At 45.5% G+C, this 15,131-nt stretch overlaps 1 protein-coding gene and 1 non-coding gene across 2 annotated transcripts in view; one reads left to right on the top strand and one right to left on the bottom strand.

Annotated features, from left to right (window-relative positions):
- Nucleotides 1-15,131, bottom strand: part of DOCK5 (dedicator of cytokinesis 5) — a 176,548-nt gene that overhangs the window by 55,715 nt on the left and 105,702 nt on the right. The window contains exons 18-25 of the mRNA XM_031442198.2: nucleotides 14,811-14,994; nucleotides 10,926-11,023; nucleotides 10,603-10,692; nucleotides 8,894-8,994; nucleotides 6,338-6,472; nucleotides 2,221-2,332; nucleotides 1,469-1,539; nucleotides 732-838 (exon numbers count right to left, since the gene is read on the bottom strand). Of these exons, the coding sequence (XP_031298058.2) occupies nucleotides 732-838; nucleotides 1,469-1,539; nucleotides 2,221-2,332; nucleotides 6,338-6,472; nucleotides 8,894-8,994; nucleotides 10,603-10,692; nucleotides 10,926-11,023; nucleotides 14,811-14,994 (898 nt within the window). The remainder of the gene's footprint in view (nucleotides 1-731; nucleotides 839-1,468; nucleotides 1,540-2,220; nucleotides 2,333-6,337; nucleotides 6,473-8,893; nucleotides 8,995-10,602; nucleotides 10,693-10,925; nucleotides 11,024-14,810; nucleotides 14,995-15,131) is intronic.
- Nucleotides 6,702-6,775, top strand: TRNAT-AGU (transfer RNA threonine (anticodon AGU)). The gene has a single exon. It is a non-coding gene; the product is annotated as a tRNA-Thr (tRNA).

Raw genomic sequence — 15,131 nt, 5'->3', positions numbered from 1 at the left:
CTTTGGGACAGGAACAGAGATTTACACTTGGTGGCTACGCGCTTGACTCTAGTTACAAAATGAAGAGTATTTTATCAGGGTCGAGTTTTCTCCCCTCCATCCCTCCCTCCCCTCCCAGCAGTATGCTGGTAATCCGGCTCCCCCACCAGACCCCACAAAAACCTCTCTGATTCATAGCAATAGCCAGTTTCCGTGGTGTAAGGATTTCCACCACGAGCAATTTTCAGCTACTAACGTGACTTGACCGTGACGGAGTCGAGGAGAGAGGCGCACAGCAGATCTGCTGAGCCAGCACCAGTGGCGCCGCACACACCGCTGCCCCACTGCATGTCTGCATCGCTGCCCCGCTGTATCCCTGTCTCTATCCCCCAGCCCCTATTTTTGAGGTTATGCAATAAGAATAAGTCAAAAGAGATGCATTTGTTTAAAAGGACCATCTTTCCTGCTTGCCTGTTACTCTCCAGGGTTCCAATTTTGAAGACAAAGTTTTCTAACGAATGAAAACACTTGATTCTTCGAATTAAAGATTAAAGAACACAGATTTTGCTCTTTGAGGAACTATGGGCAATACTGAACTGATTTTGCCTTCTCCTTAAAACTGGCTTTCCAGGAGGTCCTTAAGTACCAATAAATGACTGGCAAGGACATTACTGACATTAAAAAAAAAAAAGGGAGCATTGGCTGAAAAAGACGCAAGACTGGAATTTCCGCAGTGTTTGGTGGAGACTCACCCGACTGCCGAAAAAGACTGCTCTCTACTATCTTGGTCATGCAGTTCAGTTTCTGGCGAACTAACTGGTTGTCAGGGATGCTCTGAATGAACTTGCAGAAGAGCATGCTGAAAGAGAAACCCCGGGGGTTAGTGTTCTCATTCTGCCCAGTCGAAGGCAGCATTGCACACCTCCCCTCTGCTGTGAAGTTGATTTGGGCATGGAGAGGTTTACCTGGAGTTTGCTCCCCAACGACCTGAGAGTCTGTCTAGGGAAGGGGAGGGGGGAAGGGGGAAGGGGAAGGTGGGGGAACAGGAAGGCTGTGTTCCCTGCTCACTCCAGGGCTCAGCCTGGGAGCAGAGTGGGCTTAAATTGCCAAAGTTCAGTCAGTTCCATCACTGCTTTGCAGACCCTGCTCTCACACTCAATTTCCGCACAATCCTTTTCCAGCTCACTCCACCCTGTGTCAATCACCATCTGACTTTGCATTCCTGGGGTACTTAGGTACAGGGCTGGAAGCACATGATTATGCACATTTCTCTGTAGGTAATTGTACGTCTGTGTGTTTTGTTTCCCTGGAGACAGTGCAGACCTCTCTCAGGGGCCGGCTTTGTGTCTTTGACATCTTTACCCAGAACTGAGTACAAACATGTAAGCAGTCACCACGTGTGAGAAACACAGCACGGGCTGCGGCCCGAGCCCAGCAGGGGAGCTGCTTCTCTGTTCAAGTCAGGAAACAAGGGTTTGGGGCTCTTTACCTGAGCTCAACAGGATCGAACACAAGTTTGACATCATTTATTATGCTCGGAAGGTACTTCAGGGCTGCCCCCTGTAAGAAAAACACCAAAGGTAAGCTCAGGGCAGAATCCACTGCTCGATCCCAAAGAAACGACAGATGCTGGGATCTTAAACAGTAAACTGGACACAGACGCTCTCGCGATGAAGAAGAAAGCTAATGTTGCTAAACACGATCTCCCAAGATCATTTCCCCGAAAAGTCAGGAGTCAAGGCTTTCTGTCTTTACTACCAACAATCACTGTCCATTTGGAATTCATTTTTCTATCCAAGGAGGTAATTGAAAACTTGACGTTTCCCTCACAAAGTTGCCATCGTGAGCAAAAAAATAAAGTTCAGATTTGAGCCTTTAGGGATAACAGATCTACACTTAAAAAAACTGATGATGGTGATTCTGGGCGGCTGGGAAGAATGGGAGACCTAAGGATAAAACCTGTTCCCTGAAGAATCATCAGTATCGCTTGGCTGAATTCACAGGGGCCACAAAAGCATCCAAGGGACGTCTGAAAGGGTAGCTTGTCTTTGGCAAATCGACATTTGCAAATATAAATGCTCATAAAAGTTAAAACGCAAGGATTTCCTTTCTATAAGTCATTCTAACATTAACAAGCTTTCTGGGAACTAACTTTCATTTTTTTTTTTATCCCCCACCACGGCCAGTTCTCCGTTGTCCCAGAACAGCCTCCCCACCAACATAGGAGCTACCCAAGCTGACCTTGATCTTGACAGCTTCCTCCAGGGGCCTGTCCATCAGCGTATTGAAAGCGATAAATAACTGGCGGATTGAATTACTAAATTCATCTCCATCTTCGCTTTGGCCATAAAATCTTAACAGGAAAAGGAGAAAAGCAGTCAGATTTTCCATCTTTAAAAGAAAAAATTTCAAATAGATTTGTTGCTGAAACGATGCTGGAGGCCCAGGGCCACCACTTCACGCTGCGCATGGAGAAGTCCCAGGATGCTCTAAGGTGGCTCAGGGAGGAGCCCGGTGGCTAGGACGCTGTCACCACCTGGGCAAAAGGAAGGGAGTGATTCATAAGTAAAGTCCTACAACAGAGCGCTCCCATTGGCCCCCAGAAGCCATCTGAAGGCCAGCCCTAGGGATGTCCTCCATCCCCGTGGCGAGTGGGCGGTTCTGACACAGAAGAGGGGACAATAGGAAGCTGCTTTGCTTCAAGTAGCAGGTGAGCCCCACCCTCCTTAGCTCATTAGCGGAACGTCCAATCAGCAGGGGCCCCCTCCCCAGCTAACCTGCCTGACACCCCACTCTGGCCACACCTTCCCCTCCCAGCCTCCCTCATTCTCTTCTAATCATTCTGTCTAATCACTCTGGCACTGGAACCATTCTGCCTCCTCTGATCCAGCCCTGACCACTTGAGCTTAAGTTTCCGACAGTGGGTAGAGAAACTCCTCAACCCAGGAACGATCTGAACCCAACCCAGTCTGCAAGCCCAGTTAGTGTCACTGTATCCACTGAGCTGGCCATGCTGGCGCTGACCTCCTAGGACACAGGCCACCGTGGTCTTCACTGGTTCCTGCTTGTTTGATTAAAGTGCTCTGCTTGCCTTGAAGACCTGTCCCTCAGCTGGAAAGCTGGTTCTTTCTCAGAAGCAGAAATCAGAAGGTCTTTGTCCCGTTTCTCAGAAACACAAAAGTCCCCAAATAGTAATTTAAATGCATTTACACTGGTGGCAACTTTACCACCAACTGGTCAGAAGTAAGGATGGTTTGAACTTAGAACTTCATACACACACTCAAATGCATACGTACAGGCATGTACATATTTATATTAGCTTCCTCTTTTCACCTACACCTTATGTGGTACTCAGGGAATCTGAGCTCCTCTGAGATGATTCAATCAGAGAGCAGGTAATTCTCAACTCAAGCACCCTGCAGAACCATAAAAGAACTTCATTCGCAATTTTGTCCACGAAGTGCATCAAAATTAACACACCTCAAATGGAACTCACTTGATTTCTTGTTCACCTTTAAATCGTCCAAGTCTCGGCAAAAAGCACTCCAAGCCTAGAAGTCATCTTCCCTTTCTCTCGCTCCCCCACCAAATCTAACAGCAAGTCCTATGACCTCTTCCCCCTACATCAGTCCACTCTGCACCTCAGTGGAGACAGAGTCACTGCATCTCACATTTGAACTATATCAGCCTATTAAGTGGTCACCCAGGTTTCACTCTTAACCCCTGATAACTCATTTTCCACCCAAGAGATGAGATGATCATTTAAGCTGTAAGCCAGACAGCATTGCTTCTCTAACTGAAGTCCTTCAGTGGCTTCCCATTACACCTGGATTGAAACCCAGACTCCGTACTATGGCCTAGAAGAGCCCCCATCATGTGCCATGGCCCCCAGGCCCTGTCCTACCATTCCTGATCACCATGCCTCCAGCAACACCAGCTTCTCTTAATTCCTCCCAAATGCCCTCAGTGCCCCTACAGGACCCTTGCCTTAGCAATTCCTGCTCCCCATATTTCTCTTCCGAGAACTTCAGAGGCCACCTCCTCGTCTTTCAGTCTCTACTTCAGGGCCAGCTCCCAGAGAGGTCTCTCCCACCGTCTCCCCTGGTCAATGTCACATCAGCACCTCCCCTCCCAGCCCTCATCCATCTGAAATGGTCTTATGGGTTTCTTTCTTTATCAACTGCCTCCTTGGCCTTGATGTAACCCACAAGCACCATCAGAGCAGGAACCTGCTCTCATTGGCTGCTAGGTTCCCAGCACCCAGAGCCCTACTAGGTACCCTATGTCTGTGACTTTAAAAAAGGGGACTAGTGTGACACTGAGGGATTAAGATCAAGGTTCTTGATGTTCTACTGTGTCTATCAAATCCAAGCAATCGGAGAATGCAGATTGCGACTCTCTTTCCCAGATCAAGCTCTTCTAGTTAATTTCATGGGTTAATTAACCTGGCTCTTCCCTTGTTACCATGTAATCTGACGCTGAAAACAGTGGCCCAGATGAATGCAACATTATGAACCGTCAAAGAGCTAGTGAATCATTAATGGAAAATATTGTAAAATGTCATCAATTAAGGTTTTCTGTTTATGTTTCTATGAGGATTTTTATTGCTGGACATCGGGGCTTGCTATACAAACTTTTAGGCTAAGAGAATGTTAGGACACCCTAACTGAATATGAAAAATTCAACATAACTACAAAATACGAGGAACTCACTATAGGAGACCATTTGAAGAGGAGAGACTACAGAAACTGCGTATGACCTGTGCTGGGCAAACACTGCTTGCTTCTACTAGGGAAGGAGTTGTTGTTCAACCAGCTCAAATGTTAAGTCATTAAGCACGTTGAAAACCTATAAAAATGTACAAATTCATTGCAGAAACTTAAAAAAATGCAGGAAGAATAAAATGAAAACCTATGCAAAACTCTCTTACCTACAGTTTTACTCCTATTAAAATTTTAGCATCTTATCTACCAGCTTCCAGACCTATAATATCATATCACACTGGTGTCTTCTAAGACCTGGTTTTATTATTTAAGAACCTATCACGGTTATCTTGCCTCATTAACATACCCTACAATGGAAAGGGCTGAATATACACACTTTAACTTTCACCTCTGTTCATACCTAATTGATTTTTTTCCATTAGATAAATTTTCAGACAGGGAATTACTGGACAAATGTGATATTTTCTTTTGCTTTGTGCGTGTGTTTGCTTTTTACTCATAGTGCCAACTTCTGTTGTTAAGAATTTATATTCTTATCAGCTTTAAAACACAGGGCCACTTTTTGCCCGACCTCAGCAAAGAATAAAGATTTTTCACCTTTATCGAATGTATAAGTAAAGATGCTGTGCGTGTACTGCACTTTAATAGTATAAATACATCTTTGTTTTAAAATTTATCTGACCATCTGGATTTTTCTTTTGTACATCATGTTTTTGTTTTCTACTGTTTATGGATATTTATCATGGGATTAATTAGAGCCTTTAAACAGTAAATCTATTGACCTCTGATCTATACTATATGTGGCAAGCTTTTTTCCCATGTTAATTAAGCACCTTTAATCTTATTTATGGTTTTTAAATATACAAAGTTAAAAAAATACACATGTTCAAATCACAGGCTGGAAACCCTCTTACCTAAAGTTTTACTTCTATTAACATTTTAGCATGTTATCTATTCAGTTTCTAACCCTACCTTAGAAATATATTTGAACAATTTGGAAATCCAACCATTACTGAAGGGTAGAGATGGCACTGGAATTGTGGCATTCCCAGAAAAATTATTTACTCATTCTTGATTTCTGCTGTTTTTGATAGAGCTGTTATTCTAGGAATCCAAGCTGGGAACTATCATATCTCTAGGGCTTGGCTTCACCAAGTCCCTAAGCAGGGTATCAGCAAAGAAACACACGTCTCAGGCAACATCTCCCCCCAAACACCTGCCACTCTTCCACCTATTACCAACAACAGCTCATGATCCCGGATTGTACACCCAATATCACCACCAAGCCCCCTGCGGTATTAAATACAATCTTGCCACAGACACCTGACTTCTGAAAATTACTGTCACCAACAAGGGCTTTCAACAGGTTGCACTGAAGCTCCAGCAACCCTAAGTTCTGCTGTTGTGACTGCCCAAGAAATTCTACTGATCCAAGAGGACTCTGCATGGACCTTCTCTGATGGCTTCACAGTCCACCGTTATCTTCAACCTCATCTTCAATTTCAGCCCTGAAGTTCTGAAATTTGGCAGATTCACACCCCAACAGCTGATGGGGCTGAACATGACAATGAGGACTTAGGAGAACTACGTGAAGAGAGGACGGAGGGTATCGACACTTCATGAGTCACCATTACCTCAGGTAGAGCACTCTAGACTGGATGATGAACCTAAACAAGTACTTTAAGGCTTTCAAAGCAGCGAAAAGCAATTCCGTCTTGCTGGAGTCTTCTGCATTTGCCACGTAAAAGTTCAGTACCTTGGAGAGTTTCCTTAAAAGGATGAGAAAGGAAAATGTCAATGGGGCCAAGTGGTACTTGGAGGGTTAGGGTACCCTATATAGAAGGGAACATGGCCTCCTGGGGAAGCAGAAGTCACAACCACAGTAACTGTATCTTCTAGAACATGCCCTGAACAGAGAAATTAACTCCTTTGCAGTTTAGTTTCCTCACTGCTGTCTAAGTTTAGAGCTTCCCTTCTGTTTAGAAATGGAGGATGGGGGGAGGGTATAGCTCAAATGGTAGAGCGCATGCTTAGTAAGCATGAGGTCCTGGGTTCAATCCCCAGTACCTCCTCTAAAAATAAATGAATAAACATAATTACCCCCTCAAAAGAAACTTTAAAAAAAAACACACACAGAAGAACTTAGAAATAGAGGATGGTTTCTTCCCCTTTGCAGGATTTTTTAAAAGGATCAAGAAATGAAAGTTGAAAGGACTCGTACCATGAGCATGTTTTAATCTCTTACGTGTTAGACAGGCATCTTCAGATGTTCCTGAAAGGAAGGGATTGTCTCCCTAACGTAGTCATCTTAAAAGAAGTCTAATTCTGTCCAACCCGCCCTAACTTTTTTGGGGCCCATAAACTGGAGCCAGATGGACACTTCACTGAGTGTGGGAATAGGAGGATCCCATGGTTATGAGTATCTGAACAAATAAAACTGCTCTGGGATTTTATTTGTTTGGTTTTTTGTTGGGGAGGGGAGGTAATTACGTTTATTTTTTTATTGTGAGAGAGGTACTGGGGATTGAACCCAGGACCTCATGCATGCTAAGCACACACTCCACCACTGACCTATACCCTACCCTCTGCTCTGGGATTTGAGGTTGCTCTTTGTGTCCTTCTGGAGTCCTTGGACTGGGCACTGTCTTAATCTTGGGCTAATTCACACTTTGAAGGCACTGATATTTTGAATTTTCCTTCTGGGAATCTCTGAGTTCTCCTAGTTTTAAGGAAAACCCAGAGGAATCATGTAGAAGTGGTCAATTCTTGAAAATAAATCCAGATCACCAGACACATACCACCTGGACTGCTGCACTAGGCTCTGTGGGATAAAGACCCAATGATAGGGTTTCGTCACTTGTAGATACCGCTTGCTTGGAAAGTGGGGCTACTTGGGGGAAGAACCCTTTCACTGGAGTGTCTGCCGCTTCCCCCCATCCAGGGGGCATGATATCCATCGTGTTAGGGGTCATGTTGATGACACCTCTTTTATGTCACTTATGTCTTATTATACTTCTGGACCTTCCTGCAAATAAAACCAAGAACTTTCTCGTTTAGTTCAAACACGGACAGAAGGGCTGGATGATCTGACCTGACAGAGCAGGTCAGCAGCCAGCCTGATAGATCAGCCGGCAGCAACTGGCAGCAACTGGCACGAACTGGCACAGGCCACTGTCAGAAAGATCTCTGCCCGTGTCAGCTACATTCCTGTCACTGTCACGTTGCTCTGCACAAAGGAGGGGGTGACAGGCCACATCTAACACCGTGGTGAGCTGACCACTCCAGGGAGAAGCTCAGCGTGAACATTAGGTACTTTCTTTAGTCAGGGGCTCATGAACCAAGGACAGAAAGAAGGTTATACCATGGAAAAGGGAGAGACCACTCTTTCTTATGTGAAAAGAAAGGAAGGAAGGAAGAAAAAAAGAAAGAGAGAGGAAGAAAGAAAGAAAGAAAGAAAGAAAGAAAGAAAGAAAGAAAGAAAGAAAGAAAGAAAGAAAGAAAGAAAGAAAAAAGAGAAAGAGAAAGGAGGGAAGAAGGGAGGGAGGGAGGGAGGGAGGGAAGAAAGAAAGAAAGAAAGAAAGAAGGAAGGAAGGAAGGAAGGAAAGAAAGAAAGAAAGAAAGAAAGAAAGAAAGAAAGAAAGAAAGAAAGAAAGAGGAAAGGAAAGAGGAAAGAAAAGGAAAGAGAAAAGAAAAGAGAAGAGAAGAGAAAAGAAAAAAGAAAAGAAAGACATCTTATATCCTCTAAGTAATCAATGCTACAAAGCACCTGTGGGGCAGGGCTGAGGGCACGAGCCTCAGTTCCATCACATGTGGTCCTGATTAACCCAACGTCTGATGCCCTTGGGGCCTCATGCTGATCCCAGTGACATCCACCTCCTAAGATCCTGGGTAGGGTCCTCTGTCCTTGGCCCTGCTCCTAATGGCTTCAACTCCTCACCTGCAGATGCTCTGGATTCTTAAAGAAGTACACACAGCCTTCTCGCCCCTTTAACTTCCCAGAAGGCAGTGCATGAACACCATCCCTTTTCCAGGGTGAGGACACTGAGATGGTTCCCACCTGCCACCAGGAACCTCAGAACAAGGTCCTGCGCTTAGAGGCACAGCTGCTCAGCTCCCGTCCCCTCTGGTGTCCCCAAGAGCACACACACCCCACAACCCAACAGCGGGTCCCTCGCGGGCCTCGTACTTACACATAGGCCAGGGTGGCGCTGAAGTGCTTGTAAATGTAGGTCTCCAGGACAGGGTTAAAATGCTGGAACTTGATGTCTCCTATCAGTGAGATAATGAACACCTGCCAAAGGTGGCAGCTATAAATAGCGCAGCACCTCCCCAGGCTCTTCCGGCCACGAGCCGGGTCGGAGCGCCCGGGGCCTCCTTTCCTTCCCGCTCACTGTGGCAGCATCCCCACGCAACCCTTCCAGAGCTGAAGGCCAGTCTCGGGGCTGCTTTTGAATTGAACGGGAGCAGAGACTGTGAAGGGCCAGGCACTGGGCTAGATGCTCTGAGGGAACCAACCCCAGCCAGCACCCCAGCTGCCGGGGAAAGGGGACAGTACACGAGGGATCAAGTCAGGGACAACGAGGGGACGGGAGGGAGGAGGGTGTGGGGAGGGCTCTCCTGTGGGAAAAATAAACACGAACCCCAGGATGCAGCTCATGACATCCCCCCGGGACACGGGCCTCCTCGGTGCAGTGGACAGGCTCCCAGGAGCTGAACCTCACCAGACCTTCCTCTCAGCTTTCCCCTCCCATCTTCACTCTTATCACCACCAGACACGCCATCTACAAATAACCACTTTGCACCTACTTGTGACAGAAGAGGACGAAAGAAGGGGCCCCCGGGACGTGCACACATGCCCAACGCCAGTCAGCCACCCCGTCCCCCAGGAATCTGACTCCAGGCCTTGTCCCAGCAACTCATCACCATCATCTCCCTTGCCTGTAAACCTGACCAGATGTTTCACCAGCTGGGGGCCCTTCTTCTCTCTTCATCTCATATCCTCAGCTTCACTATCCTAACCTCTTCTTTTTTTTAGATTTTTTTTTTTTAAGTGGAGGTGCTGGGGATCGAACCCAGGACCTCGGGCATGCTAGGCATGTGCCCTACCACTGAGCTATACCCTCCCCCTCAGCCTCTTCTTGAATATCCCAGTCTCTCCAAGCTGATGAATGACCTAAAGCTGCCATGTACCTTCCCCTCCTTTGCTGCATCGTTCAGGTCAAAGTCTGCACTGAACTTTAACCCCGACCATCAGAAAACGATGTCTAGTTTGGATGTGCTGGCTTCGTCCACTCCACCGCCACCTCTGGCCTTCCCAGAGTCTGACATCCCTTCCCCTCACTGGGGTTTCAGTTCTCGGAATTGGCTGCCTGTTTTAGTACTTTGTTTGGCAAATGTAATTGTCTGCTGGGTCACCTACTGTACAGAAGGACACTAAGGCTCATCTCTGACTTGCAAATCCAGTCTCCCTTGCAGGAACACACCAATGCACACATACACAACAAGCCACAATTGCCTTCGTAAACGGCATCTCCCGGTTTAGGACGAGATGCTTTTCAAGTGAGTTAAAATGTAATTTTATGTTAAAATTAAAATGTTAAATGAATCCTGTTTTAATGAAGTTAAAATGAAATCCTGATTTCAAATGTAATAAAACACCTCATCTTCCCTAATGAGAAAGAGAAAGTCTATCAAAAAGTCAGCTCTAACAGGAAACAAAGACTTAAAGGTCTTGACTGTAAGTAAGCTACTTCTGGGAATTTAGCCTAAAGAAGTCATCAGAGAGATGGAGACAAATATTTATGAGGAAGGATTTGCATCACAATTATTCATAATAGTGAAATATCCCAAACTACACATTTGCGAGCACGAACACCCGTGAAGACGTTTAACTGCTTACCAGTGCATCAAACACAAGGAAGTCATAGGTTTCATTGTCCGACATCTCCATCATTATGTTAAACAGTGCATCTAGCGTATCCTGCAAAAACTGAAGAAAAACAGAGCGGTGATTTGGTGCTTTCGGTTCAGCTCCATACTACAGAAATTGGGGGATAATTAGCTTTCAGTAGAACAAGTTTAAGCATAGCGTTTTCTTAAAAATTGGCACACTTGCTTCGCCAGGTAGATAACAAGTTTTATGTTTACAGTAATTGGTTTAATTTAAAATACTGAACTAATGATTCGGTGGCTGTGTCTCTAACCATGCATATATAAACGTACCTTAACAATCTCTCCTCCGTCCACCTCCATCAACTTCTTTAAGTTGTGTTTAATGTTCTGAGAGTTCGAACGCCAATTTAGCAAGCCTAACAGGTCAACTAGGAAGAACAACCACAAACCATAAACGTGAGACACAGATGAGCAGAGCAACCCACACCGTTTCAGGACACAGCTACAGAGCTCTCTAGAAAAGATCACAGCTCCTAATGGTGGCTAATACCTTATGCAGTCTTTTAATTTACTATCTCCTACCTAAATCAGAGAAAACCCTGTGGTTTTCTTTCCTTCCTCACAGAGGAAAAAAACCTAACCACTAATGGGCAAGGACAGAAAAGGATGCCTGAATAGAATTCACCTCTCTCAAATAACCACATCACAGACTTACAGATGGAACACTCTTAACGTCCTACCTTTCATCCGATGCATCGCTTAACGTTTCCCTTGCTACTACGTGTGCTGTGCTGGATTCTGGGGCAATGGCGGGGACTTACGTACATGCATTAATTCATTTAAACATCACATCCATGCTGCAGATTTTACTTTTTCCATTTCTGAGATGAGGAAACCGATACTTTGTGACATTAAATTACTTGCCTTAGGTCACACAACTGCCAGGGAGTTGGTATGAATGGAATTTAAATATAGATTACTCTGATTCCAAAAAACCATGTCCTTGCTACCCTGTCATACTTGAAGTTTCCTGGAGTTCTTCAAAGAAATAAACAGATGAGCAAATCAGATAGGTTGCTATCTTGAAGGCAGGCAGAGCATTCGATGAGTGGTCCTTAGGGTAAGTCTGAGACAAAAACCTTGACATGTTTTTGGATTTAAATTGCAGAATCCTGCACCTACTGTCTAGCACAAGGAACTACATTCAATACCTTGTAATAACCTACAATGGGAAAGAATCTGAAAAAGAACAGACAGATACATGTATAACTGAATCACTCAGCTGTACACCTGAAATGCTGTAAATCAACTAGACTTCAATTAAAATTAATAAATAAAATAAAACGCAGGCTCTTGGATCTCTAAGCCACTTACAGCTTTAATGAACGTCTAGATTCTAAAAGCGTAACTAGAAAACAGAGGAGGCATCTGGACTGTCACTCTTACCATTTTGTTTAGTGCATCACTACTGTTAGCATTTACAAAGCATCACCTAGTAGAAATGGCAATATACTTTTTAATCAATGGATTTGTATGTATATACAAATATATATACAAATATATATGCAGCATATTGTGTGTGTGTGCATGTGCGTATATGTATATAGCTGAAAATGTATTCTGTTCATTAGAAAAGTCAATGTGTTTCACAGTCTGTCTGTTTTATTGGCTTACAAACTGTTTAGTCCCTGGGAAGCCTCCAACGCCTAGAAACGTCCCACTGTCAACAGAACAGGGTTCCAACACCACTCACAGAGGGCAGTAAGGCCCCAGCCACGACCCTCCTATCAGCCCCATCGCAGTCAGACAGATCAACTCCATACTCTCCAAACTATGAGAAGCTCCGGAATGGCTCCATGTCTTTGCATGTATCTTCCTATTGTCTGAAATGCCTAGAAAGATCATAATACTACGTGTTTGGTCAGCTCCTACTTATACTTCAAGACCCATCTCCAACTTTATTCCCTCTGGGAGGACTTGCTCAATCATTCTGTTATCTGCACGCCCTCCTCCTTGTACATATGCATTAGAACAAGTAATTAACAATGCACTTGGTATCTCTTGGCTCTTCCCATAGATCTGAGACGCTTACGGGAAGGGATCATACTGCACTCATTCTTCTAGCTCATCTGAGTGCTAGGCACCTGTTAGGTGTTCTATACATGTTTGACCACAGGTTGAATAGATGGATGGAAACAGAACCAGTTGCTCCAAGGAAGCCGGCAGTGTGCTCAGTACAATGCTTCAATGTATTCATTCATTCATTCATTCAGCGCCAGTCCACTAGGCACTGTCCACTTCCATCTCCCTGTCTTCTATCTCTGCCACAGGTTAGTCAACGGTACCATTACACTTGTTACTTCATGCACTGCCGCCTGAGGAAAAGGATTTCGATACTTCACCAGGGATGGAGAGTCGCTTATCAGATTCAAGTGTCTGCAAAGAACCCACTGATCAGCCTAGAGGTTTACTCCCTGGAGATACTAGCATGCCACACCACTGCTCATACTAGGAATATACCTGGCACCTGGTGAATCCTCAGGTCTCAGGGGTGTCACAGTGTTACAGAAACAGCCCCGGACTCCCCACATCTCTGGGATTCACACAGGTCAATGCCTCTAGCTCGAGTGAATTCCGTTCCCTGCCGCACAGGATTCAGCCCGTTGTACGGATGTACCGCACTTTGTTTATCCATGCTACTGTCAGTAAACAGCCAGGTGGGCTGTTCCCAGTTTTCAGCCATCACAAACAACCCTGCTGAGAACATTCTCATACGCCTCCTGGTGTCCAAGTGCAGCAGCTTCTCTGACATATAAAACGAGAGCAGATTAGATTCTAGACTATCAGGAAAGACCACTCCACCCATGTTAGATGCCACCTAAATGTCAGCCACACTGGCCCCAGTTTACATTCCCATCAGAGGCAGGTAAGAATTCATGGTCCTCTGAATAATAATCCCCAAATTTAGGGTAGTGAATACCTCTTTGGGAGAGGATTAGGGACATTTAAAAAGGAAAAGAATGACAACAGAAAAATCCTAAGTTTTCGGGTTACAAATATCTATTTTTAGACCCGAGTCCATCACTTGTAAGTTTAGGCAAAGTATTCTCGCACTTGAACTCGGCTTTCCGCTCAGTCAGCCGAGGTTAGTAGCGGCGACATGGGTGTCTGCGCGTGCTAGGGTGCTGGCACGGGCCCCACACCTGCAGACCCTCGAACTCCCCTCTCCCTCTCCTGGGACAACAAATCTATTCTCACCCTCCATACAAGCCCAACAACAAAATGATCCCACATAAATCAGTCTGTTCTGGTTTGGAAAAAATTCATAAAATAACGGAAGAGCCTACAGGCTCTGTTTGTAACCAAGCCCAGGGGCTTTTAACCTTTTGGGACTGAATAGCCCTCCTCAGGCTACTTCCTGCCTTTGGTCACGGTCTCCGTGTGAAAGGAGAACCACTACCCTCTTGATCAGCAAACACGCTCCTCAGCATCCTGCTTCTCATGACACGTCGAACTGGTTCTTTATCCTTCCCATCAAATCAGAAGGAAGCAAACACAGGAACAGCCACGCTCATGGTCTGTGGCTGGGAATGCCCTGTCTCCTCTGATGTTCACGATGGCGACCCATCTTCGCACGTCTCTGCCCCTTTCCTGTCCCCGTCCAGGCTGACAGCAGGCCACTCCCCTCCGGTTTTGTTTTTGTTTTTGGGGTGGATAATTAGGTTTGTTCATTTGTTTGTTTGTTTAAATGGAGGGACTGGGGATTGAACCCAGGACCTTTCTACTGCTTGAGCTGTACCCTCCCCTTGGCATCTTTTGTTATCCACATCACACAGAGCACAATATTCGAGTTCTTTGCTGCCTAGAAGTAAGGAGACATCAGACTTCTGAATTTTACAGCCTCTGCTAATGGATGCATTGATAAGTTTTTACCATCAATGGTGTTTAACGCAATGGTTTTACCATGGTGTTTAAAAAACACCAATGTGCTTCTCATCCTGGTTGAAAGACGAAGAAGCCCCAGAAAGAGCTTCAGCTATCTGATCAGTTCTACCCAGGACGTCATGTGCAGAGCAGAGAATGGAAGCCAGAGAGCCCAGGATCCCAGCTCAGAAGACACGGCCCCATGTGGTCCAGTCCCCTGAGGCTGACAAAGGAGCCCAGGCGGATCAAACAGAAAACCCATTCCGGTGCCCCGCAGGTCACCACACCTACCGTTCTGTGTGAGCTTCGTGGAGCAGATGAGGGTGGCAATCTGAAAGCTGTCTTTGGTGCTGTCCTTGGCTGGCGTGAAGTTGGCGAGGGTTTTGGATGCTTGCAGCTCCTTTTCTTCCATCTCTACCTTGGTTCCAGGCAGGGTCAGGTAGAATTTGGCATCTTCCATTTTCTTGTTGTCGCCCTGCAAAGGATGCATGTGAGGGACACCCGATGATGGACAAAATCCCTTACATGCAAATAAAACAGCATCTCTGACGGGCACGGTGCCTTTCCGGGAGCATGAGAAACGAACTCTTATCTAATTAGGTCCCTTCCAAC

Source organism: Camelus dromedarius, chromosome 36 (assembly GCF_036321535.1).
Source record: "Camelus dromedarius isolate mCamDro1 chromosome 36, mCamDro1.pat, whole genome shotgun sequence".
NCBI lineage: Eukaryota > Metazoa > Chordata > Mammalia > Artiodactyla > Camelidae > Camelus > Camelus dromedarius.
This window is presented reverse-complemented; position numbering and strand designations above follow the sequence as displayed.